Source organism: Pseudophryne corroboree, chromosome 5, assembly GCF_028390025.1.
Source record: "Pseudophryne corroboree isolate aPseCor3 chromosome 5, aPseCor3.hap2, whole genome shotgun sequence".
Lineage (NCBI taxonomy): Eukaryota > Metazoa > Chordata > Amphibia > Anura > Myobatrachidae > Pseudophryne > Pseudophryne corroboree.
The window spans coordinates 185,163,178-185,190,123 of NC_086448.1; the positions used below are offsets into that span (position 1 = coordinate 185,163,178).

A 26,946-nucleotide genomic window follows, 5' to 3' on the forward strand; every position below is an offset into this window, starting at 1 on the left:
CTCTAGATCTACTACTAGCTCGTTATGAAAATGTTGAATAGTGGTCCAAGTACAGACCCTTGTGGCGCACCACTTAGTACTTCAGTCCAATTTGAAAAAGTTTCATTTACCACAATGCGCTTCTCCCTATTATCTAACCAATTTCTGACCCAAGTGCATAATGTGCTCCCTAGCCCTAGTTCTTGTAACTTATAGATAAGTCTCACGTGCGGTACTGTGACGAAAGCTTTAGCAAAGTCTAAAAAGATTACATCCACCTCCTTACCCTGGTCAAGGTTTGCACTAACCATTTCATAAAAGCCTAGTAAGTTTGTTTGACATAATCTATCCTTCACAAATCCATATTGGTTCCTATTAATAACCTTATTGGCTTCAATGAACTTCTGTATACTATCCCTTAGAATACCTTCCAGTACTTTCCCCACTATAGATGTAAGACTAACTGGTCTATAATTACCCGGTTCAGCTTTACTTCCCTTTTTGCATATTGACACTACTTCCGCTAAACACCAGTCTTTGGGAACCATGCCTGATGTAAGTGTGTCATTGAAGATCAAAAATAGTGGTCTTGCTACTTCAGAGTGAAGCTCCATGAGAACCCTTGGGTAAATTCTGTCGGGACCAGGTGACTTATTAATCTTAATTTTTTCTTTTTTATCGGTCACAGACTACCACCTCACTTAAATAAGCACTTAGCAGTGAGACATTATCTTTGTTGAGATTGTGTGTTAATCCCTGCTTCTGGTCCTCTCTTGTGAATACAGATGAGAAAAACTCATTTAATTTGTCCGCAATGTCATTATAGTTTTTAACTAAGACTCCCAGCTTGTCCTTTAAAGGGCCTATACTCTCCTTCTTTAATCTTTTGCTGTTGATATATATAAAAAAAAAAAATTGGGTTTGATTTACTTTCCTTTGCTACTAGCTTTTCAGTTTCTACTTTAGCTGCTCTTATTTCTTTTTTGAATATTTTGTTACAATCCTTATAGTGCTGGAATGACTCTGCTCTGATTTGTGTTATTTGAATGCTCGCCCTTTTTTGCCCATTAGTACCTTAATCTTTTTGTTAAGCCACATTGGTTTGGAATTTTTAGTCCTTTGTTTGCTGCCCATGGGAATAAATTTGCAAGTATTACTAATGAGCAGTGATTTTAATACCTCCCATTTCGCAGTAGTATTTTTTCCTTGAAACAAAGTTTCCCATTCAATGTCCCTTAAAGCCTCCCTCATCATGTCAAAGTTGGCTTTGCTAAAGTTTAGAGTCCTAGTTAAGCCAATATAGGACTGCTTATGAAAACTGGTATTGAATGTGACCATAACGTGGTTGCTGTTTCCCATGGGCTCCCCTACTGTAATATTTGATATCAATTCCCCATTGTTAGTTAATACAGGTCTAAGATTGCATTGTACCTAGTTGGTTCCTCGATTAGTTGAAGTAAGTAGTTATCATTTAGTGTGTTTAAAAACATATTACTCCTAGCAGTATCACATGAATCATTTGTCCAATTTATCTCTGGATAGTTAAAATCTCCCATCACTATTATGTCGCCTACTCCTGCTTCTTTTTCAATTTGCTTCAGTAACATTTCCTCATCAGACATCAATACCAGGTGGCTTGTAGCATAGCCCCAATACTATATTTTTTGTTCCTTTTCCCCCACATGCAATTTGTACCCATAATGTCTCAACGTGAATATCTTCCCGTATATCAGGTTTTAAAAACGGTTTTACGTAGAGACATACCCCTCCACTCCGTCTACTTAATCTATCTCTCCTAAACAGCGTATAACCCTCTAGATTGACTGTCCAATCATGAGATTCGTCCCACCAAGTTTCAGTAATGCCTATAACATCATACTGTTTGCTTGCTGCAAGGACTTCTAGTTCCCCATTTTTACCTGTAAGGTTTCTAGCGTTTACATACATACAATTAAGATAAGTATTTCCCCTTGTGCTAGGGACATAATATTTTTTATATGTAGTAATGATGACCCATAATCGTCGTTAGTGTTTTGGTAATACCCTTTTTAGTACCCATGTTAATACACTTGTCAGCTGCTCTTTCCCTCCCCCCTTCTCCACTCCCATTTCGTCCACTGCCTCCTTCCTCACTATTCTCACTGCATGACCCATAGTTTCTAGCTAAACCCTCCCCCCAGGAACCTAGTATAAAAACTCCTCCAACCTTCTAAACATCCTTCCCCCCAGCACTGCTGCCCCCTCGTCATTCAGGTGCAATCCATCGCAACAAAAAAGATGGCGCCTGACTGAGAAGTCTGCCCAATTTTCCAGGAACACAAACCCCTCTTTCCTACACCAGTCTCTAAGCCAAACATTTACCTCCCTAATCTCCCTCCCTGGGCTAGCGCGTGGCACCGGTAATATTTTGGAGAATATTACCCTAGATGTCCTTGCCTTTAGTTTCTGGCCTAACTCCTTAAAATCTTTCTTAAGGATATCCCACCTACTACTAACTTTGTCGTTGTGCCAACGTGCACCAAGACCGCCGGGTCTTTCTCAGCCCCTCCCAACAATCTTTCTACCCTGTCCGCGATGTGTCGTATTCGAGCACCCAGGAGAGACAACAGTATGGTGATCATGGTCCCGGTAGCAGATTGCCCTGTCTTCCTGATAATAGAAGCCCCTACCACCACAATCTAAGTACCTCGATTCCTTTTGTCCCATCTGTGCCGAAGGGACCGCTCCTCCGGTTGCTAGAGGGAACAGTCTCCTCCAGATTCGTCATTTCCTCACTACCATACTCCGAATCTTTGCCCAATCATGCCCTTACACAAAATGCCAGGACATGCTGAATTTTTTTAGTTCCACAACAGGTAAATTGCCACATTTCTCATAACAGATAAGTTTAAGTGGTTCAGATATGCAGATGTATTTATGTATTTCCATATATGTATTTGTTAGTGATGCCATATAGCAATAGTAGCTAAATGCCTCCTCAGCAATTGTACTCTAATGTGCATGTGCAATTAAGGTCCATGATCCCCAATGACAGGAGCAGCCATCCTGCATTAGAGTGTCAGCGTGCAGCTCTGCTTTCCAGCACTGGATAAAGGGCCTAATCTATACTTGATCGTAGATTTGCGAAAAAATGCACATCTACGATCAAATTCTTTGACATGCGTGGGACACCCAGCACAGGGCAAGTCCGCCCCACATGCCAGATCCAGCCGCCCCCCCCCCCCCCCCCAGACATGCAAAAGCATTGCGCGTCAGGGCTACTAATAAAGTGATTAAAGGTTACATGTTCTCTGTAAAGTGCTGTGGAAAACTTAATCGCTATGTAAGCAACCCTTAATAAAGATGGAAAATATACATCAAATTCTTTGACATGCGTGGGACACCCAGCACAGGACAAGTCCGCCCCACATGCCAGATCCAGCCGTTTCCCCCCCCCCCCCCCCAGACATGCAAAAGCATTGCGTGTCAGTGATGCTGTTGCATGTTTCGAGTAGCCCTGCGAAGGCAACCGGCAACCCACCATATTAAGGATCGCAGCGACTGCGTGTGACGTCACGCAGCAGCAGTGACCCGCCCCAGAAACGGTCCGGACACACCTCCGTTGTCCGGACTGCGCCCCTTAAAAGGAGCATCAATGCGGACAAAATGCGGCATCGACTCCCTGTTCCTGCCCCCTCAAACTGCGTTCTGAAGAGAACCTGATTGCTTTATCCTCATATAACTCTATGGGATGACCACGCCCCTTCCCCATGAAGCCACGCCCCTATATATTTTTCACGCGACTACGGCGCGCACTGCCCCTATCTTACACGGCGGGGGGCGCCAATGTCGTTTCTTGCACACAGCGCTAAAATGCCTAGTTACGGCACTGGTTCTCTAACTTATGAATGGTTTTCATTAAAGCATCCTACTACAGATGTGTCCACACCTATAGATATATCTGAAGATCAATTGAACGGATTATATATACCGGCCACCCAGCATTACACCTAGCGTCTGAACGCCATATGGCACAAGACTCCCAGTGCGACTGAGACAATCGAAGAAGAAAAGCGTACTGCATATTTCTTCACATTTGCATATTATGTGCATATTATATGCATCGCAGAATAAGCGAAAAAGCTGCAGACAGGGTACTAGAGATGCTGGGCTGTGACTTTAACCAGGCAGGAATTGATTTCACACACCTACAAAGGGTTTAAGCATAATGAAACTCTGCATGAGGAAAGCTGTGGCTTCTCTCATCCGAGCCGCATAAGGGAACTCAGTGTGAGGAAAGCTGCAGCAAGGGCCAGTGCTAGGGTATTCGGCACTCCCCTGCATACTATAAATTTGCACCTTACAAATATGTCCTCTTGACAGGTCTTTTTACATTGCTTCATATTTTGAAATGTAACATGCAATGGTGACAGAAAAGGGGCTGGCTGGGGAGACGGAAAAGGGGTTGGCTGGGGAGACGGAAAGGGGGCCGGCTGGGAAGAAGGAAAGGGGGCCGCCGGCTGGGGAGACGGAAAGGGGGCCGCCGGCTGGGGAGACGGAAAGGGGGCCGCCGGCCGGGGAGACGGAAAGGGGGCCGCCGGCCGGGGAGACGGAAAGGGCATTGCTGTAACTAGGCATTTTGGTGCCCTGTACCAGAAAAAGTATCTACCCAAGTTTTCTAAAAATATTTGCGATTTGATGGACAACTAGGATATGAAACAAATAACACATCCCTCATAATAGCAGACAGATGCAGTGCAGTCAGCACACGCAAGACTGACTCTCACAACACCCACTCAGCCACTAAATCTGTAAACTCATTAATGCTGCACAAAAATAAAACCAGCCTTCTGCATCCACCTCTCAATAAATCCTTGCTCTGTACTGTGGCAGCCTCTCCCTACACATAGTGCAGACATGCCAGAGTGTAGCCACAGCTGGCTGAGTGGGGTAGAAACCTCTCCAGACAGATGACCTCCAGCATTTCTTACCCCACTTACAGCATAGCTTCAGCCCCAGCTGCTGCCATTTACATCGGAGCCACACAAGGCATCTCTGCGTGACGGAAAACGCGGGTATTCACAGCGGAGCCACACAAGGGAACTGTGCATGAGGAAAGCTTTATCTATTCACATAGGAGCCGCACTACGAAACTCAGGGCCAAATGTAATAGGGCACAAGTTTTTTGTGCGTGACAAACTCGCACCTTTTCACACAACTTGGCCAATGTAATAGACTGCGAGTTTATACGTTCAAAGCTATTACATTGTGTGAGTGTGTATGAATTCTCTCATATGAAAACTACCCCATTGTAATGCGAGTTTCATTACATTGTACAAGTTTAGACAGAAGCATGCACAGATCAGTAGGATCCGAGAATGCTTCTGTCTGTTAAGAAACAGTTAAAAAGCACAGGGCTCTTTGAGACTGTCCTGATTGAAAAAAAATACAGGGGAAAAAATTATTGAGGTCCCCCAGTATTTCAACAATCAACACAGGGCTCTTGGACCGGTCCTGGTTCCAAAAATGCACGCGCGCCACAGTCGGAGGACACATTTATATTGGTCGCGGCAACTGTAGCATTACCACCCCCCACTAGTCAGCTCTGGCCGGCAGAGACGCCCCCCCGGGGCACCCAAGGCCAGGGCTGAAGCCCGATGCTATGCCCGGCACGCCTGGGCTGGGCCGTGGATGCAGAGTTTATATCACTGAAGTGTTACATTTAGATATAATATTGTCTTTTACAGGTGGAGCTACAGGTCCCAGCAAGCCTCCCCGTATGCTGGTACTTGGAGAATCACAAGTACCAGCATATGGGGCATTAAAGGAGCCACACACGCACACCAGAAAAAGTTTAATAAAGCATGCATGCACACTCACACGTATGTACATACATACTTATACACATCCCCCGTTGTCCTTCTCCAGTAGAAATTCACAGTAGCGGTTAAAACCCCCCCAAAAAAACCCCATACATATTCCAGTGAAGAACGGTCTTCTTCATTCCAAAGTATAGTAGGCATCCAAAGGGTTAAAAAAGAAAACAAGAAATCCTGAACCACTGGACTGAGAATGCGTATGTGTGTCCACATACACATTCACTGCATGATTAAGCAGCACACGGATGACTTCTGTCACTGTAGGAGACGCCAGCCAATCAGCAGCCACTACCATAGCAACAGCCTGCTGATTGGCTGTGTGCTTCCAGGCAGTCAATCACAGCTTCCCCACTGAAACGTATGGAGCGGCAGTCTTGCAAAACAGCCCCTCTTCTCGCTCAAGGTCGTGTGAGATCTTCTAGCGTCGGGCATCCTCTTTACATCTTTTTTTCCCCCCGAAAATGTGTCTTAGTTGCAATGCAGTGTGGCTAAAACGCACAAGGAGACTGTGCTGATTAATTTTTATACAGTATATGACACATGACACTTGTATATCTGTGTGCGACTGAGGGATAGATAGGTGTTATGGGGGAGAAGAGGTATAAGTGCACATTATGTGTGCAAATACCTTCTCTACCCCATGTAAGTAACAGTGATCATCGGCAAATGACAGGGGTGCTATGTACCCATCTATATCAGTGCTGCTACAGCGATGTGCGGGACAATGTATGAACAATCAGTGGCACTGACCGTTCTGACACCTGTAGCTATCGATTTCAACAGCTGCAGGCATCGTTACCACATTCACAGCGATTATCTGTGGCTGCAGTGACTGCCGGCTCCAGGCTGCATGGTAGATCTCACGATAGTAGTGTGTTCTCAAGTAAGAGCAGTAGAGCCGGCCAGGGGTGAGACACAGCACAGCAGCCATAGGCCGATGCGCTGTGGCTCTCGTGGGGATTGCCGGAGGGGAGAGTTTTCACTCCCCCAATCCAGCATCCGAGATGTCTCTAGTGCTTTCTGCTTTGTCTTGGTAAAGAGGCAAAGCAGGAATCGATATACCAGCACTATACGTGCCAGTATAATTTATCTCCCTCTACAATTTAGCAACTGCAACTTTTTTTTCCAATATAAGTTCCGTTGTGCTCCGCATACAGACTCGTGACACACAATATATAGAAGTGTCATACGAATATCAAACGAATCAACACAATCTCCTTGTGCATCCGAGCCACATCGCGTTGTGTCTAAGACGGATCTAAAAAAAAAAAAAGACGCCCGACGCTAGCAGAGTTGCACTAGGCCTGGCGGCTTACTCGCGCCAGGCATCTCACGCTACGTGGCATATTAAGGCTAGATGTAGGAGGACACATCTGTCTATATATTTCTTATTACATTAATTGACCTGACACCGGCCCTGGCTTATCAGTGGTCAGAAACAACGATTAGTTTCCTTCCTTCCTGGTATTTGGTCCCTCACCAGCGCACAGCCATCTTATAGTGTTGCCCTGATCAGCCCTGCACTGATCTGTCCCTCTCCTTCCTGCTTCAGCAGCCGGCACTCCCTCACCAGTCCACCGGTTTCTGCCATCGCAGTAACTGTATCTGCACACAGTAAGCCCATGGCAATCATGTCAAACAATGTTCCTGTGGAACACAGCTGTCTATACCTAGCGAGCGGGCACTTAATCATTACAGAGGATGGAGATCTTTGGAATCCACTTAACACAATGATCCCAAATACCACCCATTTGATAAAAATGCTCAAACTAGCCACAAAATGTCTCACACGTCACTCAAAAACTCTGCATGGGATGTGGTAACTGTGATATATAGTGCAATTTACAGTTGTTATGTGTTCCCAGCTACAGGTTAAAAAAACATATGAAAAGGAAACGAAAGGAAGCAGGTAAAGATGTGTCCACATACACTGCTTCTCAAAATAACCCCGTTTAGCCCACCATTGCCTTAGCATCGCCAAAACACTAATCAAAAGTACCTTGTACACAACAAGCGATCACGACACACAATTGCGGAAAAAGAAGTAGAATGCAGGAATAAAAAAGTAGCTAAACTGAGTAAAAAGTACACAATCTAGGGTAAATAAATCAAAAGACAGGTCCAATACAAGTGACCTGTTTTAGGATATGATGCGCTCTGTGCCTGTCTCCTCCTACACAGCAGTATATGGGCACATCCCCTAGTGTTATTGCCCTAGTGCCAAGAGTCACTCAGAGGCAGAGCTATGCAATGTAATCCCTGCTCTCCATCTTAGTGAGACAGAGCTGAGACTGGGAGCGGAGAGACTCAGTGTTTCTTTGCATATATCGCGGCTCTGGAGCTGACGCTGAGCCGGGCGCCGCATCTTCTCTACAGCAGGAGTCAGGCCGCACGGCTGTGCAGTCCTCCGTCCCTCACCACCGAAGACAACTCCTGATAAGTACCGCTACCACTGCTGTTACCTTGTATGATATAAGGGCCCCTAATTGCCTATATCAGTATTACATCTGAGTCACCTGTGCTCACTCAATAAACCTGCATTACTGTTTAAGTCATTAAGTGTGTGGACAGACGTTACTGCACCAGGCAATTCCAATACACTCTGCCAACAACCTGTACCATGCATCGTTATTCTTTGTCTGTGACTATATACTAATTCCTTTCTGACAAAAATACTAATCTAGGCAGCCAGTACACTATGAGCCTGATTCGTGTTTACAAGTAAGTTTGTAAAGCAAAAAGGCAAGCAACTGGGCAACACCATGTTGTACTGCAGGTGGGAAGAAATTTACAATTGGGTGGGGTGTGTTCAAATTGAAATCTAAATTGCAGTATAAAAATAAGGCAGTCAGTATTTACCCTGCACAGAAACAATATAACCCACCCAGATCTAAACCTCTCTGCACGTTACATCTGCCCCACCTGCAGTGTAACATGGTTTTGACCAGTTGTGTGCTTTTTTGCTTTACTTACAAACATGGATCAAGCCCTATATGCGAACTACAGTAAGACGCAAAATTGCAGTCTGTGTAAAAAGACAAATGATAGGCTTGATACTAGACTCCTGCACAATGCATAATTATACTATACGAATTCCTTTACAGCAAAAAAACCCAACTTTCCCTTATCTTATGAAATGCAGAATTACAGGATGACACGCTGGGGTAATATCAGCCTATGAATAAAATTATTTTGCTGTATATAATAGTGGCCAGCATCCTTTGGTATATCCTAAACTTTCCAATCTTTAACAAAGATATACTTTAACACAGAGAGAACCGGACCCACCCGAACTTTGGAATCCGAGTCCGGCTCGGGACTTCCCGCCTTACTCAGATCCCAAATCGAGGCCGAACGTCATCATCCTGCTGTCGTATTCTCGCAGGTTTTGGATTCTATAAAGGTCCCTGGTGATCGGGGCCATCTTCACTCTGGCTGTAGAGAGTGTACTGGACAGACGTGTCCGTCTCAGTACTGTGTTGTCTGGCGTGGGGCGGGTGTTCTGTCTGCTGTATCTGAAAGGGCTGCTCTGTCTGCTGTATCTTAAAGTGGTCCACTGTCTGCTGTATCAGTTCAGGCAGGGTGCTCTGTCTGCTGTATCTGAAAGGAGTGCTCTGTCTGCTGTATCAGAAAGGGGTGCTCTGCTGTATCAGTCCAGACGGGGATGCTCTGTTTGCTGTATATGAAAAGGGTGATCTGTGTGTCCATCCAGGGGCTCTGCCCCAGTGTAAAATTAAAATAATATAAGCTAAAAACGATACCTTAAAAATCCAATTATAAAAAAATATATATATTTTTTTGTTTGTGCTGTACCCCAATGTACTATACAATTTTTATTTTATTTTCATAGTACTATGACACTGCCGGTTAGACTGCAATATATTCTTATTTCGTACTTATACACGTATTGTGCAACATTGTTGGTGAAGGTCAACCGCAGTGTTTAATTATTATTTCTAATGCACACACATATTGTGTGACGCTGTGGGTGAAGGTGATACCACAGTAATATATTTTATTTCCTACTCATACACGTATTGTGCGATACTGTTGGTGAAGGTCAACCGCAGTGTTCGATCACTATTTCTGACTCATACACGTATTGTGCCACACTGTTTTGTTAGATTAAACTGCAGTGTTTAATTACTATTTAATAATCATACACGTATTGTGCGACACTTGGTGAAATTAAACTGCACTGTTTGATTACTATTTCTGATTCATACTTGTATTGTGCGACACTGAAGGTGGTAAATTTTTTGTAGAAATTGTGGTGTGTGCTGTACCCCACATGTAAAATCATTTCATTTTGCAGCGGTAAACAAAAGAGGCAGTAAGACAAACTGTGCATTCAGAATAAGAACCATCAGATATTCTTGAGGAATGTTTGAGTCTGACATTTCTCACGCTGTCCTCATAGAGAAGCCTCTTTCACATCCTTCCACCATTTCTGCATCATCTGCACATGAGGGTAGCAGTACAAGTAAAGATGGTAATGATGAGGAGGACTTAATAGAAATTGAGGATTTGTGTGTGGAAGAGGATGAGGGCAATATGTGTGTACTACTACTATCTGACACACAGGATGTTGATGATGTTGTTTGTGTAAGTCAGCCACTGGTGGCTGCAGTTGTTGACCGTGATAAAAAGAAAGGTATTGCGATGTCTGGGCATAAGACCAAAAGAGTCACCTCTTGGGTGTGGGATTATTTGTACCCAATACTGACAATGTATGTGAAAGCGTCTGCTCCATTTGTGAGGCCAAAGTTAGTAGAGGTAGGAATGTTAACCATCTAGGCACCTCCTCCATGTTATGTCATTTGCGGCAAAGACATTACATTTATTGTGCAAGATTATAATGTAATTAACACCTCATCATCAACACCCTCAGAGTCATTACTTATCGGAGGTAGTCCTTCTAAACAATTGTTTTGTTGGAGCCCAAACAAACCAATCATTTCAGTCACGAGTGACAGTCCCTGTCGCTGAAATGATTGGTTTGTTAAACTATGCAAGTCCTGTTTACTATATACAACATAAGGGTGGACCTTATGCACCTCATTATGTGTATTGTTTGGAGCATTGCTGACTGTCTTCTTGTGTAGACGACAAACATTTGTGTAGTTTATTAAACTGCCACCCTGTCTGTCACTGCAGTGCCATTCTGTTTCCTATATGTGCCATGTTGGAAGTTTAAGTGCCACATGTTTGTGCCGCCCACTGCAGTCGCTTAGCTTATCATCAAGCTACCTATGTGCACCTTTTGGCCTAAACGGGATGAAAACAATATTGGGAGCTGTGAGGTGGTCAAAATTGACTGGAAATGAGTAGAGATGAGCGGGTTCGGTTTCTTTGAATCCGAACCCGCACGAACTTCACTTTTTTTTCCACGGGTCCGAGCGACTCGGATCTTCCCGCCTTGCTCGGTTAACCCGAGCGCGCCCGAACGTCATCATGACGCTGTCGGATTCTCGCGAGGCTCGGATTCTATCGCGAGACTCGGATTCTATATAAGGAGCCGCGCGTCGCCGCCATTTTCACTCGTGCATTGAGATTGATAGGGAGAGGACGTGTCTGGCGTCCTCTCCATTAGAATAGAGATAGATAGATTAGATAGAGAGAGATTGTGCAGAGTCGCAGACAGAGTTAGTTTACCACAGTCAGTGACCAGTGCAGTTGCTAGTTAACTTTTATTTAATATAATATATCCGTTCACTTCTCTCTGCTATATCCGTTCTCTGCCTGAAAAAAAAAACGATACACAGCACAGTCAGTCACACAGTGTGACTCAGTCTGTGTGCACTCAGCTCAGCCCAGTGTGCTGCACAGTCATCAATGTATAAATTAAAAGCTTATAATTAATTGTGGGGGAGACTGGGGAGCACTGCAGGTTGTTAGCAGGAGCCAGGAGTACAATTATATTAATTAACAGTGCACACTTTTGCTGCAGGAGTGGTGACCAGTGCCTGACCACCAGTATAGTATTGTTGTATACTACTAATATCTCTTTAAATATCAACCAGTCTATATTAGCAGCAGACACAGTACAGTGCGGTAGTTCACGGCTGTGGCTACCTCTGTGTCGGCACACGGCAGGCAGTCCGTCCGACCAGAATTGTATTATTTATTATTATATACCTACCACCTAACCGTGGTTTTTTTTTCATTCTTTATACCGTCATAGTGTCATCCTAATTGTTACGAGTATACTACTATCTCTTTATCAACCAGTGTACAGTGCGGTAGTTCACGGCTGTGGCTACCTCTGTGTCGGCACACGGCAGGCAGTCCGTCCGACCAGAATTGTATTATTTATTATTATATACCTACCACCTAACCGTGGTTTTTTTTTCATTCTTTATACCGTCATAGTGTCATCCTAATTGTTACGAGTATACTACTATCTCTTTATCAACCAGTGTACAGTGCGGTAGTTCACGGCTGTGGCTACCTCTGTGTCGGCAGTCGGCAGGCAGTCCGTCCATCCATAATTGTATTATTATTATAATATATACCACCTAACCGTGGTTTTTTTTTCATTCTTTATACCGTCATAGTGTCATACTAGTTGTTACGAGTATACTACTATCTCTTTATCAACCAGTGTACAGTGCGGTAGTTCACGGCTGTGGCTACCTCTGTGTCGGCAGTCGGCAGGCAGTCCGTCCATCCATAATTGTATTATTATTATAATATATACCACCTAACTGTGGTTTTTTTTGCATTCTTTATACCGTCGTCATAGTGTCATACTAGTTGTTACGAGTATACTACTATCTCTTTATCAACCAGTGTACAGTGCGGTAGTTCACGGCTGTGGCTACCTCTGTGTCGGCAGTCGGCAGGCAGTCCGTCCATCCATAATTGTATTATTATTATAATATATACCACCTAACCGTGGTTTTTTTTTCATTCTTTATACCGTCGTCATAGTGTCATACTAGTTGTTACGAGTATACTACTATCTCTTTATCAACCAGTGTACAGTGCGGTAGTTCACGGCTGTGGCTACCTCTGTGTCGGCAGTCGGCAGGCAGTCCGTCCATCCATAATTGTATTATTATTATAATATATACCACCTAACCGTGGTTTTTTTTTCATTCTTTATACCGTCGTCATAGTGTCATACTAGTTGTTACGAGTATACTACTATCTCTTTATCAACCAGTGTACAGTGCGGTAGTTCACGGCTGTGGCTACCTCTGTGTCGGCAGTCGGCAGGCAGTCCGTCCATCCATAATTGTATTATTATTATAATATATACCACCTAACCGTGGTTTTTTTATACCACCTAACCGTGGCAGTCCGTCCATAATTGTATACTAGTATCCAATCCATCCATCTCCATTGTTTACCTGAGGTGCCTTTTAGTTCTGCCTATAAAATATGGAGAACAAAAAAGTTGAGGTTCCAAAATTAGGGAAAGATCAAGATCCACTTCCACCTCGTGCTGAAGCTGCTGCCACTAGTCATGGCCGAGACGATGAAATGCCAGCAACGTCGTCTGCCAAGGCCGATGCCCAATGTCATAGTACAGAGCATGTCAAATCCAAAACACCAAATATCAGAAAAAAAAGGACTCCAAAACCTAAAATAAAATTGTCGGAGGAGAAGCGTAAACTTGCCAATATGCCATTTACCACACGGAGTGGCAAGGAACGGCTGAGGCCCTGGCCTATGTTCATGGCTAGTGGTTCAGCTTCACATGAGGATGGAAGCACTCAGCCTCTCGCTAGAAAACTGAAAAGACTCAAGCTGGCAAAAGCACCGCAAAGAACTGTGCGTTCTTTGAAATCCCAAATCCACAAGGAGAGTCCAATTGTGTCGTTTGCGATGCCTGACCTTCCCAACACTGGACGTGAAGAGCATGCGCCTTCCACTATTTGCATGCCCCCTGCAAGTGCTGGAAGGAGCACCCGCAGTCCAGTTCCTGATAGTCAGATTGAAGATGTCAGTGTTGAAGTACACCAGGATGAGGAGGATATGGGTGTTGCTGGCGCTGGGGAGGAAATTGACCAGGAGGATTCTGATGGTGAGGTGGTTTGTTTAAGTCAGGCACCCGGGGAGACACCTGTTGTCCGTGGGAGGAATATGGCCGTTGACATGCCAGGTGAAAATACCAAAAAAATCAGCTCTTCGGTGTGGAGGTATTTCACCAGAAATGCGGACAACAGGTGTCAAGCCGTGTGTTCCCTTTGTCAAGCTGTAATAAGTAGGGGTAAGGACGTTAACCACCTCGGAACATCCTCCCTTATACGTCACCTGCAGCGCATTCATAATAAGTCAGTGACAAGTTCAAAAACTTTGGGTGACAGCGGAAGCAGTCCACTGACCAGTAAATCCCTTCCTCTTGTAACCAAGCTCACGCAAACCACCCCACCAACTCCCTCAGTGTCAATTTCCTCCTTCCCCAGGAATGCCAATAGTCCTGCAGGCCATGTCACTGGCAAGTCTGACGAGTCCTTTCCTGCCTGGGATTCCTCCGATGCATCCTTGCGTGTAACGCCTACTGCTGCTGGCGCTGCTGTTGTTGCCGCTGGGAGTCGATGGTCATCCCAGAGGGGAAGTCGTAAGCCCACTTGTACTACTTCCAGTAAGCAATTGACTGTTCAACAGTCCTTTGCGAGGAAGATGAAATATCACAGCAGTCATCCTACTGCAAAGCGGATAACTGAGTCCTTGACAACTATGTTGGTGTTAGACGTGCGTCCGGTATCCGCCGTTAGTTCACAGGGAACTAGACAATTTATTGAGGCAGTGTGCCCCCGTTACCAAATACCATCTAGGTTCCACTTCTCTAGGCAGGCGATACCGAGAATGTACACGGACGTCAGAAAAAGACTCACCAGTGTCCTAAAAAATGCAGTTGTACCCAATGTCCACTTAACCACGGACATGTGGACAAGTGGAGCAGGGCAGGGTCAGGACTATATGACTGTGACAGCCCACTGGGTAGATGTATGGACTCCCGCCGCAAGAACAGCAGCGGCGGCACCAGTAGCAGCATCTCGCAAACGCCAACTCTTTCCTAGGCAGGCTACGCTTTGTATCACCGCTTTCCAGAATACGCACACAGCTGAAAACCTCTTACGGCAACTGAGGAAGATCATCGCGGAATGGCTTACCCCAATTGGACTCTCCTGTGGATTTGTGGCATCGGACAACGCCAGCAATATTGTGTGTGCATTAAATATGGGCAAATTCCAGCACGTCCCATGTTTTGCACATACCTTGAATTTGGTGGTGCAGAATTTTTTAAAAAACGACAGGGGCGTGCAAGAGATGCTGTCGGTGGCCAGAAAAATTGCGGGACACTTTCGGCGTACAGGCACCACGTACAGAAGACTGGAGCACCACCAAAAACTACTGAACCTGCCCTGCCATCATCTGAAGCAAGAAGTGGTAACGAGGTGGAATTCAACCCTCTATATGCTTCAGAGGTTGGAGGAGCAGCAAAAGGCCATTCAAGCCTATACAATTGAGCACGATATAGGAGATGGAATGCACCTGTCTCAAGTGCAGTGGAGAATGATTTCAACGTTGTGCAAGGTTCTGATGCCCTTTGAACTTGCCACACGTGAAGTCAGTTCAGACACTGCCAGCCTGAGTCAGGTCATTCCCCTCATCAGGCTTTTGCAGAAGAAGCTGGAGGCATTGAAGAAGGAGCTAACACGGAGCGATTCCGCTAGGCATGTGGGACTTGTGGATGCAGCCCTTAATTCGCTTAACAAGGATTCACGGGTGGTCAATCTGTTGAAATCAGAGCACTACATTTTGGCCACCGTGCTCGATCCTAGATTTAAAGCCTACCTTGGATCTCTCTTTCCGGCAGACACAGGTCTGCTGGGGTTGAAAGACCTGCTGGTGACAAAATTGTCAAGTCAAGCGGAACGCGACCTGTCAACATCTCCTCCTTCACATTCTCCCGCAACTGGGGGTGCGAGGAAAAGGCTCAGAATTCCGAGCCCACCCGCTGGCGGTGATGCAGGGCAGTCTGGAGCGACTGCTGATGCTGACATCTGGTCCGGACTGAAGGACCTGACAACGATTACGGACATGTCGTCTACTGTCACTGCATATGATTCTCTCAACATTGATAGAATGGTGGAGGATTATATGAGTGACCGCATCCAAGTAGGCACGTCACACAGTCCGTACTTATACTGGCAGGAAAAAGAGGCAATTTGGAGGCCCTTGCACAAACTGGCTTTATTCTACCTAAGTTGCCCTCCCACAAGTGTGTACTCCGAAAGAGTGTTTAGTGCCGCCGCTCACCTTGTCAGCAATCGGCGTACGAGGTTACATCCAGAAAATGTGGAGAAGATGATGTTCATTAAAATGAATTATAATCAATTCCTCCGCGGAGACATTGACCAGCAGCAATTGCCTCCACAAAGTACACAGGGAGCTGAGATGGTGGATTCCAGTGGGGACGAATTGATAATCTGTGAGGAGGGGGATGTACACGGTGATATATCGGAGGGTGAAGATGAGGTGGACATCTTGCCTCTGTAGAGCCAGTTTGTGCAAGGAGAGATTAATTGCTTCTTTTTTGGGGGGGGTCCAAACCAACCCGTCATATCAGTCACAGTCGTGTGGCAGACCCTGTCACTGAAATGATGGGTTGGTTAAAGTGTGCATGTCCTGTTTTGTTTATACAACATAAGGGTGGGTGGGAGGGCCCAAGGATAATTCCATCTTGCACCTCTTTTTTCTTTTCTTTTTCTTTGCATCATGTGCTGATTGGGGAGGGTTTTTTGGAAGGGACATCCTGCGTGACACTGCAGTGCCACTCCTAGATGGGCCCGGTGTTTGTGTCGGCCACTAGGGTCGCTAATCTTACTCACACAGCTACCTCATTGCGCCTCTTTTTTTCTTTGCGTCATGTGCTGTTTGGGGAGGGTTTTTTGGAAGGGACATCCTGCGTGACACTGCAGTGCCACTCCTAGATGTGCCCGGTGTTTGTGTCGGCCACTAGGGTCGCTAATCTTACTCACACAGTCAGCTACCTCATTGCGCCTCTTTTTTTCTTTGCGTCATGTGCTGTTTGGGGAGGGTTTTTTGGAAGGGCCATCCTGCGTGACACTGCAGTGCCACTCCTAGATGGGCCCGGTGTTTGTGTCGGCCACTAGGGTCGCTTATCTTACTCACACAGCGACCTCGGTGCAAATTTTAGGACTAAAAATAATATTGTGAGGTGTGATGTGTTCAGAATAGGCTGAAAATGAGTGTAAATTATGTTTTTTGAGGTTAATAATACTTTGGGATCAAAATTACCCCCAAATTCTATGATTTAAGCTGTTTTTTAGGGTTTTTTTAAAAAAACACCCGAATCCAAAACACACCCGAATCCGACAAAAAAAATTCGGTGAGGTTTTGCCAAAACGCGGTCGAACCCAAAACACGGCCGCGGAACCGAACCCAAAACCAAAACACAAAACCCGAAAAATTTCCGGCGCTCATCTCTAGAAATGAGTGGAAATTAATGTTATTGAGGTTAATAATACTGTAGGAACAAAAACAGGCCCAAATTCTGTGATTTTAGCTGTTTTTATGATATAAAAAAAAAAATGCAGATCCAAAACAAGACCCAAAACCTGAGATATAAGGTGGCGCTTAATAATATATACAATACATTTGTAAAACATGTATTATTTATTTCAATTAAAAATGTTACTAATTTACCTCAAAGTGTGTCAGTAAAATTATTTAGCACAACAGGACCCTGGCTTTTGAGAAAGCCACCTGTTGTGCAGTGAAACGCGTTAAGAAGACAGGTTTCTGGGATCCTGCTGGCCGACTATCCATTCATCTCTGTGCACCTGGGGAATTCCCATCTTTGTTTACACTATTATGTGGTCTCTTGCTGCCGGATGGTAATGTCCATTGCCTCCACGGCATGAGACACTACCTTTTGCCGCGCCGCTACCTCCCACCGAGCTCCAGTGGGAGCTACTCACAAGCGACGGGAGCGCACAGACGCGCTCCATCACCCATCTTCGCTAATTACACCAGGCTTCCACTCCAATCCGCAATACCGGTCCGATGCGCGGAGGCCAAGGATTGGATGCCACAACAAATTATGAGCTTCAGGGGCGAGATCTTTAATTTCTGGTTAAACCTGCATTGCAATCTTTATTAGTGTGGAGACAGACTGTTTTTACCTGAATGTCTCCACTGCATACAACACCTCTCAGTTTATCATGTGGCTCAATACTGCTACAATGTACTGTCTACTGTTTTGGAGCTGCTACAATAGCTAAATCCAGCACCAAATGCTCTCTAATTGCTATATGTGATGTATATGTTATTCATAAGAACGCATCATTCAATTGAGCTAATCTATGTGTATTTTTATGATATTTAGTGTTTACTTGTGCTAAATAATTTTACTGATACACTTTGAGGTATAGTAATAATATTTTTCATTGAAATAAATACTACATGTTTTATAAATTTATTGTATGTATTAATTAGTGCCACCTGATTTCTTCCATATTTTTGTAACTTAAGAGTTACTGTAGGCAAAACTCTTTTCCTCGTGGCTGCGGATACACATTCTTGGAAGCACTAACTACCACAGTGCCTTAAGGTGGGTACACACTAGGTGATGTGCTCTAAGAGCAACGTTGTCTAGTGTTTCCCTTCCCGGGACGGTCGGCGGCAGGGCACACACACTGAGCGATATGACGACCATATCGCTCAGTAACGTCATGCCGCGGCTGGGCCGTGAATGCAGCTCTTGGACAACAGTCCAAATTGAGGCAGACAGCGAGGGTCATTAACGACCCAAGAGGCTGTGCATCGCTTGTCGTCGCCGGCATACACACTTGCTGAGAAAGTGAACGACGTCGCTCAGGAAGGGTGAAAATGAGCAATGTCGTTCGTTTTCTCGGCAATTGTGTATGTACCTTCAGACCATATTTGTTTTGTGTTTATACTTTAATATTAGCCTAAATAAGTTTATTAGGCTCATTTTCTTAATAGCTCTTTAACCATAGTTGCCAACGCCCAAATTCCCCAGAGCTTTCCCGTACTCCCGGAAAGCAGGCCATCCTCATGCATCCCACTTACCTCACTTGTGAAGTGCACAAGACTAGACTACATCATCACGCCCTGCTCCCCGCTGATGCATTTCAGAACGGTGCCCATCTGGCGGCAGGGCTATGAAGAGAGCAATCGCCCGCTGCTCTCGTCTCCATGATGAGGGGAGGTCACAAATGTCGGCAGCATGTAAACTAGTATGTGGGCAAAACATCTTAAGTCACAAAACCGTGACCATGGGAGTGTCTTCTACTCACTGGGTTACCACCACGTCACACATGTTATTTCCCAATTGTGTTTTGTTAGCTTTGTGGAAAAACATTTTTTTCCCTACAGAATAAGCACATTTAGACTAATTTAAATAGGTAGAAATAAAATACATCTATGGAGTTGTTTACGGTATTATTATATAAGCATGATGTTAGGATCCAGAATGCGACAGATGGTAAGCTTTTACCAGTGTAACAAACAGCTTGTGACATACAAATGCTTCAATATGTAAGCCCTGGAGTAGACCTTTAACAACAAAATAGTCTACACAGACCCTGCATGTCTCATCTCTTGGTAAACACCATAAGGGATAATATAACTGCAGCTGCAGATGTGCAAAGACAGGACTTCATGTACGTAGCTGTCAGATATCACACAAAACAGCCACAGTAGAGAGTTATTCCCAGAACATTTGCTACTAGCCAGGTGCTCCTGAGCAGTGGCACAGTCTAGGCTGAAATCATGCACTACTACCGTCACCATAATGTCTACTGGACTCGGGCGTTACGGCATTTTACTGTATTTTAAAGTACTCCAGCGCAGTAGATCTTATGCACAGCCATTATGCCAGGCGGTGAGTTAGGAAATGTAATGCACAGCTGGAGAATACTGGAGGATAAGGACTTCTACAAGGACAAAGGTTTCCAGGGATAAAAATTGAAGGACAGGAGGACAGATAAGAGACAAAGATGACACTGGGGGCTCAAATGTTGTCCGTCTTGGCTTTATTCAATTAATTTGCAGTAATGTGTCCTGCAATAATCTGTTGTCTGTGTTACCTGCTTGTACTGTACGTATATATCACAAATATAAAAAAGTTAAACTAAACCAGCACGCCAACTTTTACCATAAAACCCCCCGATCCAAAACAATAAGAACAGAACCATTCCTAAACCATATAGTTGCCTTACTTTCAGAATATACAGAATAGCATTGGCCACTGAGGCATTTTTTCACCCTTAATTAACATTACATTGCCCACTTGCTAAACACAAACATGCCACTGAGTATCTGGAGCACAGATTATTGGGCGAGTGATTAACATGCCAGCCTTCTAGGCAATGGTGAAACTACAGATGTATGGTGGGTGGAGCGTCTACTGTGACTGACAATGCCTACCCCTTTATATGCCTCCACAATAAGCCCAAGTCCCCACAACCATTTCCAAGCTGTTCATCCCCACACTCTGCTGTGACAAAAGGACAGAAAAGACCTCTTCGGAGCAGCACATGGCCAGTGGGCTCACAGGCCAGACACACATGCTCAGGAGAGGCCCATTCTCTGCTCTTCTAGGCTGTAGCACCATCATCGTGTGGACACATCTGCATACTCAATTTCTGAAGCCCATACAGCAGGGTATACAATTTACATTTCAGCCTTTTGAGCAGGTGTCTCATAACTAAAAATAGAAAAACAGTACACCCCTGTCTCCTGAAAGATGATCAGTCTATAAAGTCCATCTCAGAAAACTACAGTAAAACGGTCTTAGATTCTTATTCCTACAATAATCCAGGTGCTTCAGGAATCCGTAAATCTTGCAAAATGAGGATTTAAAAGTAAAAATTTCCAAGGCAAGAATCAGTAAGCCCAGGACACGGTAATCAGTGTTCTGCTCTCTAGCATTCAGAGCATTGCACTGTCCAGGTGAGACACGATTCCACCTGCAGATGATTTTGCTCTTTTAGCAGCTAATCTGTGTGGGATAGGGTTCCTGTTTAGCATGTAAAGTGCTATAGAGGCAGCTTCACCAAAATCCATGCTGGTGGTAAATAACATTGCCAAAAATATTTAAAACACTTAACATATGCTTTATTAAAATTAACTAGTAAAACATTGCCAATATTTGTCTAATATGCAAAACACCAGTGAATGATAAATAAATGAAATATCGTACCTGTAAACATATGGCTAGGTTAACACGGCAGCCAAAGGATGTGCTTACAGCCCTCGGATGGAGGCCCAGGTCTTTAAATAACTTTGAAAAAGATTGGGTTAAAGAGATTCGAGGGCGCTCCTCAGCCACTACCACACAGGTCCGTACTCTGGAGAGGTCCAAGCCCCGTGCCTGCAAGAACAAGTGACATAGGTCATTTATGCTCCTAAAAACCTTGTGCACAGCATAAAAAGCAAGTCTCTAATGCTACAAAAATACAAATCTTGGTGTCTCCATCTATGCCCAGGAATTGCTCTTTTAGTGGCAGGAGACTGGAGCGATATCTGTTTATTTAGGTTAGACTAGGCCCATAGAGGGCAGTGATGGTTTTCGTGAATTCTTTATCTAATTTCTCCAGCAACAGTTATTAGTACCATTATATATTTTTTTAAGGATTAGACCTTCCTCCCAAGTATGCAGAACCATAAGTGTCCCACACCCTGGGGAAATATCAAGAGCTCAACGTCTAAGAAAAGTTTCACTTGGTGATTGGACAGCTGTTGTGGCTCAGTGGGAATATAGAGCCCTATATACAATATAGATGTTACATTTCTATTATAAAACTTAACCTACAGATGTGTCCTCTTACATCCTTGCTGCAGTCACGGTAAACAGCCCTTCAAGTGGCGCCATGACGTGGCGGGACTTGGTAGCACAGAGGGTCTTTTTTTGCAATTTATTCTGCATTTTTTTCCCCATTGTAATGCAATAGGACACACAAGCAGTTCCTTCTGATTAAAATGATTTGCAGTGTAATTGCGGCTTTATCTGCATCCAAAATGCCACGTTACAGTGTTTTCCAGGGAAACACCGTAATATAGAATTTTGCATACAAATACAGTCGGTCACACACACACACAATATAGGCATGCTGCATACCATTTTAATCAGCACAAGCTCCTATTGCATTACTCTGCGACTAAGACAAATTTTTGCGGGAAAAAAACATGCAGAATCAATTGCAAAAAAATAAAAAACGCTCTGCGCTACCGAGTCACACTCTACTCACGCATTATGTGTAACGCGACTTATAGCGCACACAGCCAAGATGTAAGAGTATACATATGTATGTTTATAAGGATGAAATATGAGGTGAGGAAGCTTTTCCTATTTTCTACTATAGCTATTGATTTATTGATCTGTATTTTGTCTACTGACAGAGCAGCTGTGGAAAGGCTGTACTGTGGAGTTATGGGGATTGTACTGAGTCACATGCAGCAGGGTCTACTGGCAATTGCCCATCTGTGACTTAATGTAAATGCTACTACAGACTCCTCCCTTTGTGTACATCTGTATGGCTATATGCGGAAGGGCTTAGATGCCCACTTTTAGCACCTGTGCACACTGTAATACTGATTGGTGTGGCCTTATATCTATGCCACCTTCAGTCGCAGCATGGAAACTCGTAGCAGACATATGGCAGGTGAAGTTTTACTGTCTGACTATGGCCTCCTATGCTTGCTGCTGTATGTCTGTTAATCCAGCCGCTTGCATTGACACACCTGCAACACTCCCATAATACACCCACTGAACGGCCCCTTTTTCATACCCTCCAACATTTTACACATAAAAATTGGTACAAATCAGGAAAGGGGCGTGGCCACTGGTAAAGGGGCGTGGTCACAGCCCTTTTCTTATACTTTCAATGGAAGTTTGGAGAGCAAAAAATCGGTACAGACCATAAAAAAAAAGGTACTGTACCTGCTAAAAAGGTACAGTTGGAGGGTATGCTTTTAGCGCGCACTACTAGCCATTGTCCATGAACGCCCATCACTTTTCTCATACCTTTCCCTAAACTGATTGCAACAGTCCGTGTTTTTGTCCTCTAACCAAACCGCAGTGGAACAGACCATTATCAATACTGGCGCTGCAATGGTCTCATTTCTTTCTTTCGCATACCGAAGACACTGACTTTATGCAACAAATGCCAACAGAACAGGAAATTAAAAATAAAAATGATGCGATTATGAAGAAATCAGAACAGGACATCGATTGTAGTTTCTAAAAGCGCCTCTAGCTTATCAGCTCTGATTTACTGTAGGTGATTAAGTACAATAGCACAGAGACTGCCTGTTAGCGCTATTGCGATATGGGTAATGATCAGGCATTCATGCTAGCCTTCACTGCCTGCGGTTGAAAGAACATGAGCTAAAAGTCACACTCACCACCTGCTCTAAATAGAGGAGAATTACAGTCTGGTAATTGAATATTGGTGTAAAATTATCTTTATGGTGAGAGGTATGCATCATTGCTCCATTGGGATACCCAGCATAACTCATAGCAAACACTGCTCAGCAACAAAGGAGAGAAGAAGATGAGGAGACATTGCTCGAGAGAAAGGGGTTGGAATGTAGGATAAATCCCGCAGAGGACAGCAATGTGTATGGAACGCAGGCCCAAGTTGTCAGGAAATGCAGCCATCCAACTAAGCGTCACATTAAACACTTCCCGTAGAGTTTGGAATACTCATGACAGAAGTTATCATCTAGTGAGGAGGAGGATTCAGTCTCTTGTGGTGCTGAGAGCAGCTGTCTAATGAGAGGACTGCAGGGGTCTCAAGTGTTTTGGAGGGACGTTCCAAATAGGGGGGGTATTTAGTAAAAAGGGGCTGCCATTAGGTGTACAACACCTTTCAGAACTGATGCAGTTTTTGTGTACATACAGTAACAGTACCCCGGTGTGATATCTGCAAGGCTGAAAGCCAGATGTCGGGAATGGATTACTTATACTTACAGAACCACGTCATGACTGTGAGAACACCACACATTAGGGACTATAAAGTAATAAGTAAAAATGACACGTCTAAACCAAAATGACAGTATGTAACATTACATACAAAGCAAATCACTGGGAATAATGTAATCCTATACATCACTGTGGCCTTTATGACAAAGACATAAATGCACAATATGGGATGAAATGTATTTACTACCTTTAGGGATTCAGTCTGCAAGCCAAGACCCTTGGTACAAAGTTCCATTACCGAGTAGGAACAGAATGTGTCTCTCACTTTGTACTGACTCACAGCGAGAAGCCACAAGGCAGGATTGATCTCCAGCTCAGAGGGAGGAATTAGAATAGACTGGTGTCCTGAATATACGCTGTGAAGACAGGAGACATTAGGATGCTGCAGGCATCAAGCAGCAGTATTTTATGACATGAACATTGCTGAGTGTGCAGGACCCTATAACCTGTACATAACTACTAAATCTAATTTACTATTTGATGTCACTAATCTATGGCGTACATTTTATATACCAAAAAAGAACCGTACTGAGTAATAAAAAGAGAGAATATTAATGCTGAATATACACATTTAAGAATATAGGACACATCTTCTTTGCTTTTCATAAGACAAAATATATAAATTTTTACTGTATGTTCTCTTTCCATTATTACCATATCATCACACTTTTGTTTTATTTAGTTCTTTTTTATTAATTCTGACACACAAGTAAACCAAGGTGTTGGCATTATTGCAAGAAAAACAATTATGACACCAGGAATGACATGCACGAAGTACAGCAATATAACTCAGTATGTCAGTAGAAATTGTGATATAAAAATAAAAGGGGAGGGATGAAAACACAAAAAAAGAAAAAGTAAGTAAAAGAGGAAACATTTAGATGTAAAAATATTGCAGACGTACTAGAACAGAAGTATTTCAGAACACCACACTTTCTTGATTTGCTCAACCAATGAACAATGATTGTGCACCAGGAATTACACTGGTGCACCAGAGTAACTTTAATAATTCAAATAGTACACTAGTAAACAGTCGTACGGGTAGGGAAGCATTGGCTTACAATTGCGAAATTAAGAGTATTAATCATAAAAGACCAGTAAGACGCCCCCATAAAACTAGTTTCTGTGAGCAATGTGAAACCTAGGGCGGGATGTAATGAAGTCCGAGTTACTCAGCCGTGCGGGATGTCGGTTGAACGCAGACATTTTTTTTTAAAGGGACAATAATTTAAAAGGCATGGTTTAGCTTTGTAAATGTTTGCTCCTTTAAAATAAACGTCTGAGTTCGGTATGCATCCCACACGGGCCGCTGAACTCAGACTTCATTACATCCCGGCCTTAGAGTCCAATGGTAGTAAACTCGTAAAGACTAAAATAGCAAAAGGGAGTGAGTCAGTTTACACTGCATCTGTCTGAGTTCTAAAAGGTAAACTGAGCAGTGACCCAGTGCTAAATAAATTTCAGATGCATGAAGTAAAGTAGTCAATACCATAGAATTAACATTTGGCAAATAACACTATTTTAACTGTGAAGACGAGGGTAAATGTGAGGGTGTGCTTGTGTATAAAGGGGGCATTCCGAGTTGTTCGCTCTGTATTTTTTTCTCGCAACGGAACGATTAGTCGCTAATGCGCATGCGCAATGTCCGCAGTGCGACTGCGCCAAGTAAATTTGCTATGCAGTTAGGTATTTTACTCACGGCATTACGAGGTTTTTTCTTCGTTCTGGTGATCGTAATGTGATTGACAGGAAGTGGGTGTTTCTGGGCGGAAACAGGCCGTTTTATGGGTGTGTGTGAAAAAACGCTACCGTTTCTGGGAAAAACGCGGGAGTGGCTGGAGAAACGGAGGAGTGTCTGGGCGAACGCTGGGTGTGTTTGTGACGTCAAACCAGGAACGACAAACACTGAACTGAACGCAGATGCCGAGTAAGTGTGGAGCTACTCAGAAACTGCTAAGAAGTGTCTATTCGCTATTTTGCTAATCTTTTGTTCGCAATTTTGATAAGCTAAGATTCACTCCCAGTAGGCGGCGGCTTAGTGTGTGCAAAGCTGCTAAAAGCAGCTTGCGAGCGAACAACTCGGAATGACCCCCAAAGTTGTAAATCATGGAGAAGCCATTGTGTAACTGGGCAACTAAATCAGAAAAATCTTAGCAAACCAATAATGCTTGGGAGGTCAGCACAAGAGAATGAGCCCCCAGGTAAGCCTTGGGACAGTCTGCTTTGGCCTGATCATCCAAAAATATTGCTGATGCAGGCCAAGGGTTTGTGTTACCTAAATTAATGATAAGGGGCTAAATATATAATGTACTGTAGTAGTATAATAGAATGCCACCGTCTGTACAAGCAGGTGTGAAGTTAGTGTGTGTGAGTACTGAATTAGACCAGTCACTAGCTGCAGGAGTAATCCCAGAAGACAGGAAAAGAGCGAATGTAGTCCCACTGCACAAAAGTGGAAGCAAGTAACAGGCAAGCAACTACTGACCAGTGAGCCTTACATCAGTAGTAGGGAAATCCAGCAATTTACAGGATCCCAAACCGCATGTATTCACTGAAGGGGGAGGAGGGTCATGTCAAACATACCTTATTAACTTTTTTTCACTGTGTGACTAAATTAACAGATAAGGGTGGAGCCGTAGATATAGCTTATCTAGACTTTTGTAACGCTTTTGACACTGTCCCACATCGGATACTGCTAAATAAACTTGAAAGTTTAGGAATGGATACTAAGGTGGTTGAATGGATAAGATCTTGGATGCAAGGACATAAACCAGAGAGTTGTAGTAAATGGAGTGCATTCACAGGAGAGAAATGTTACCAGTGGAGTACAAAGGGAATGTATGCCTTTTTGCAGATAACACAAAGGTATGCAACAGGGTAGACACACCAGGAAGGGTAGAACAAATGATTGAGGATCTAGGTAGACTAAAGGAATGGTCAAGAGCTTGGCAATTAGAGCTTAACGCCAAAAAATGCAAAATAATGCACTTGGGTCTCAAAAATCAAAAAGCTAAATATAGTATTAACGGCACTATACTGGAAACTACTGAGGAGGAAAGGGATCTAGGAGTCACTATTACAGGTGATTTAAAGGCAGGTAATCAATGTAACAAAGCA

The 26,946-nt window shown here is 43.9% G+C and overlaps 1 protein-coding gene across 6 annotated transcripts in view; it reads right to left on the reverse strand.

Moving 5' to 3' along the window:
• Nucleotides 1-26,946, reverse strand: part of DIP2C (disco interacting protein 2 homolog C) — an 820,289-nt gene that overhangs the window by 66,257 nt on the left and 727,086 nt on the right. For all 6 annotated transcript variants that reach the window (XM_063921929.1, XM_063921931.1, XM_063921928.1 and 3 more), the window contains 2 exons: nucleotides 24,017-24,185; nucleotides 21,046-21,216 (listed from right to left, as the gene is read on the reverse strand). In XM_063921929.1, coding sequence (XP_063777999.1) covers nucleotides 21,046-21,216; nucleotides 24,017-24,185 — 340 coding nt within the window. The remainder of the gene's footprint in view (nucleotides 1-21,045; nucleotides 21,217-24,016; nucleotides 24,186-26,946) is intronic.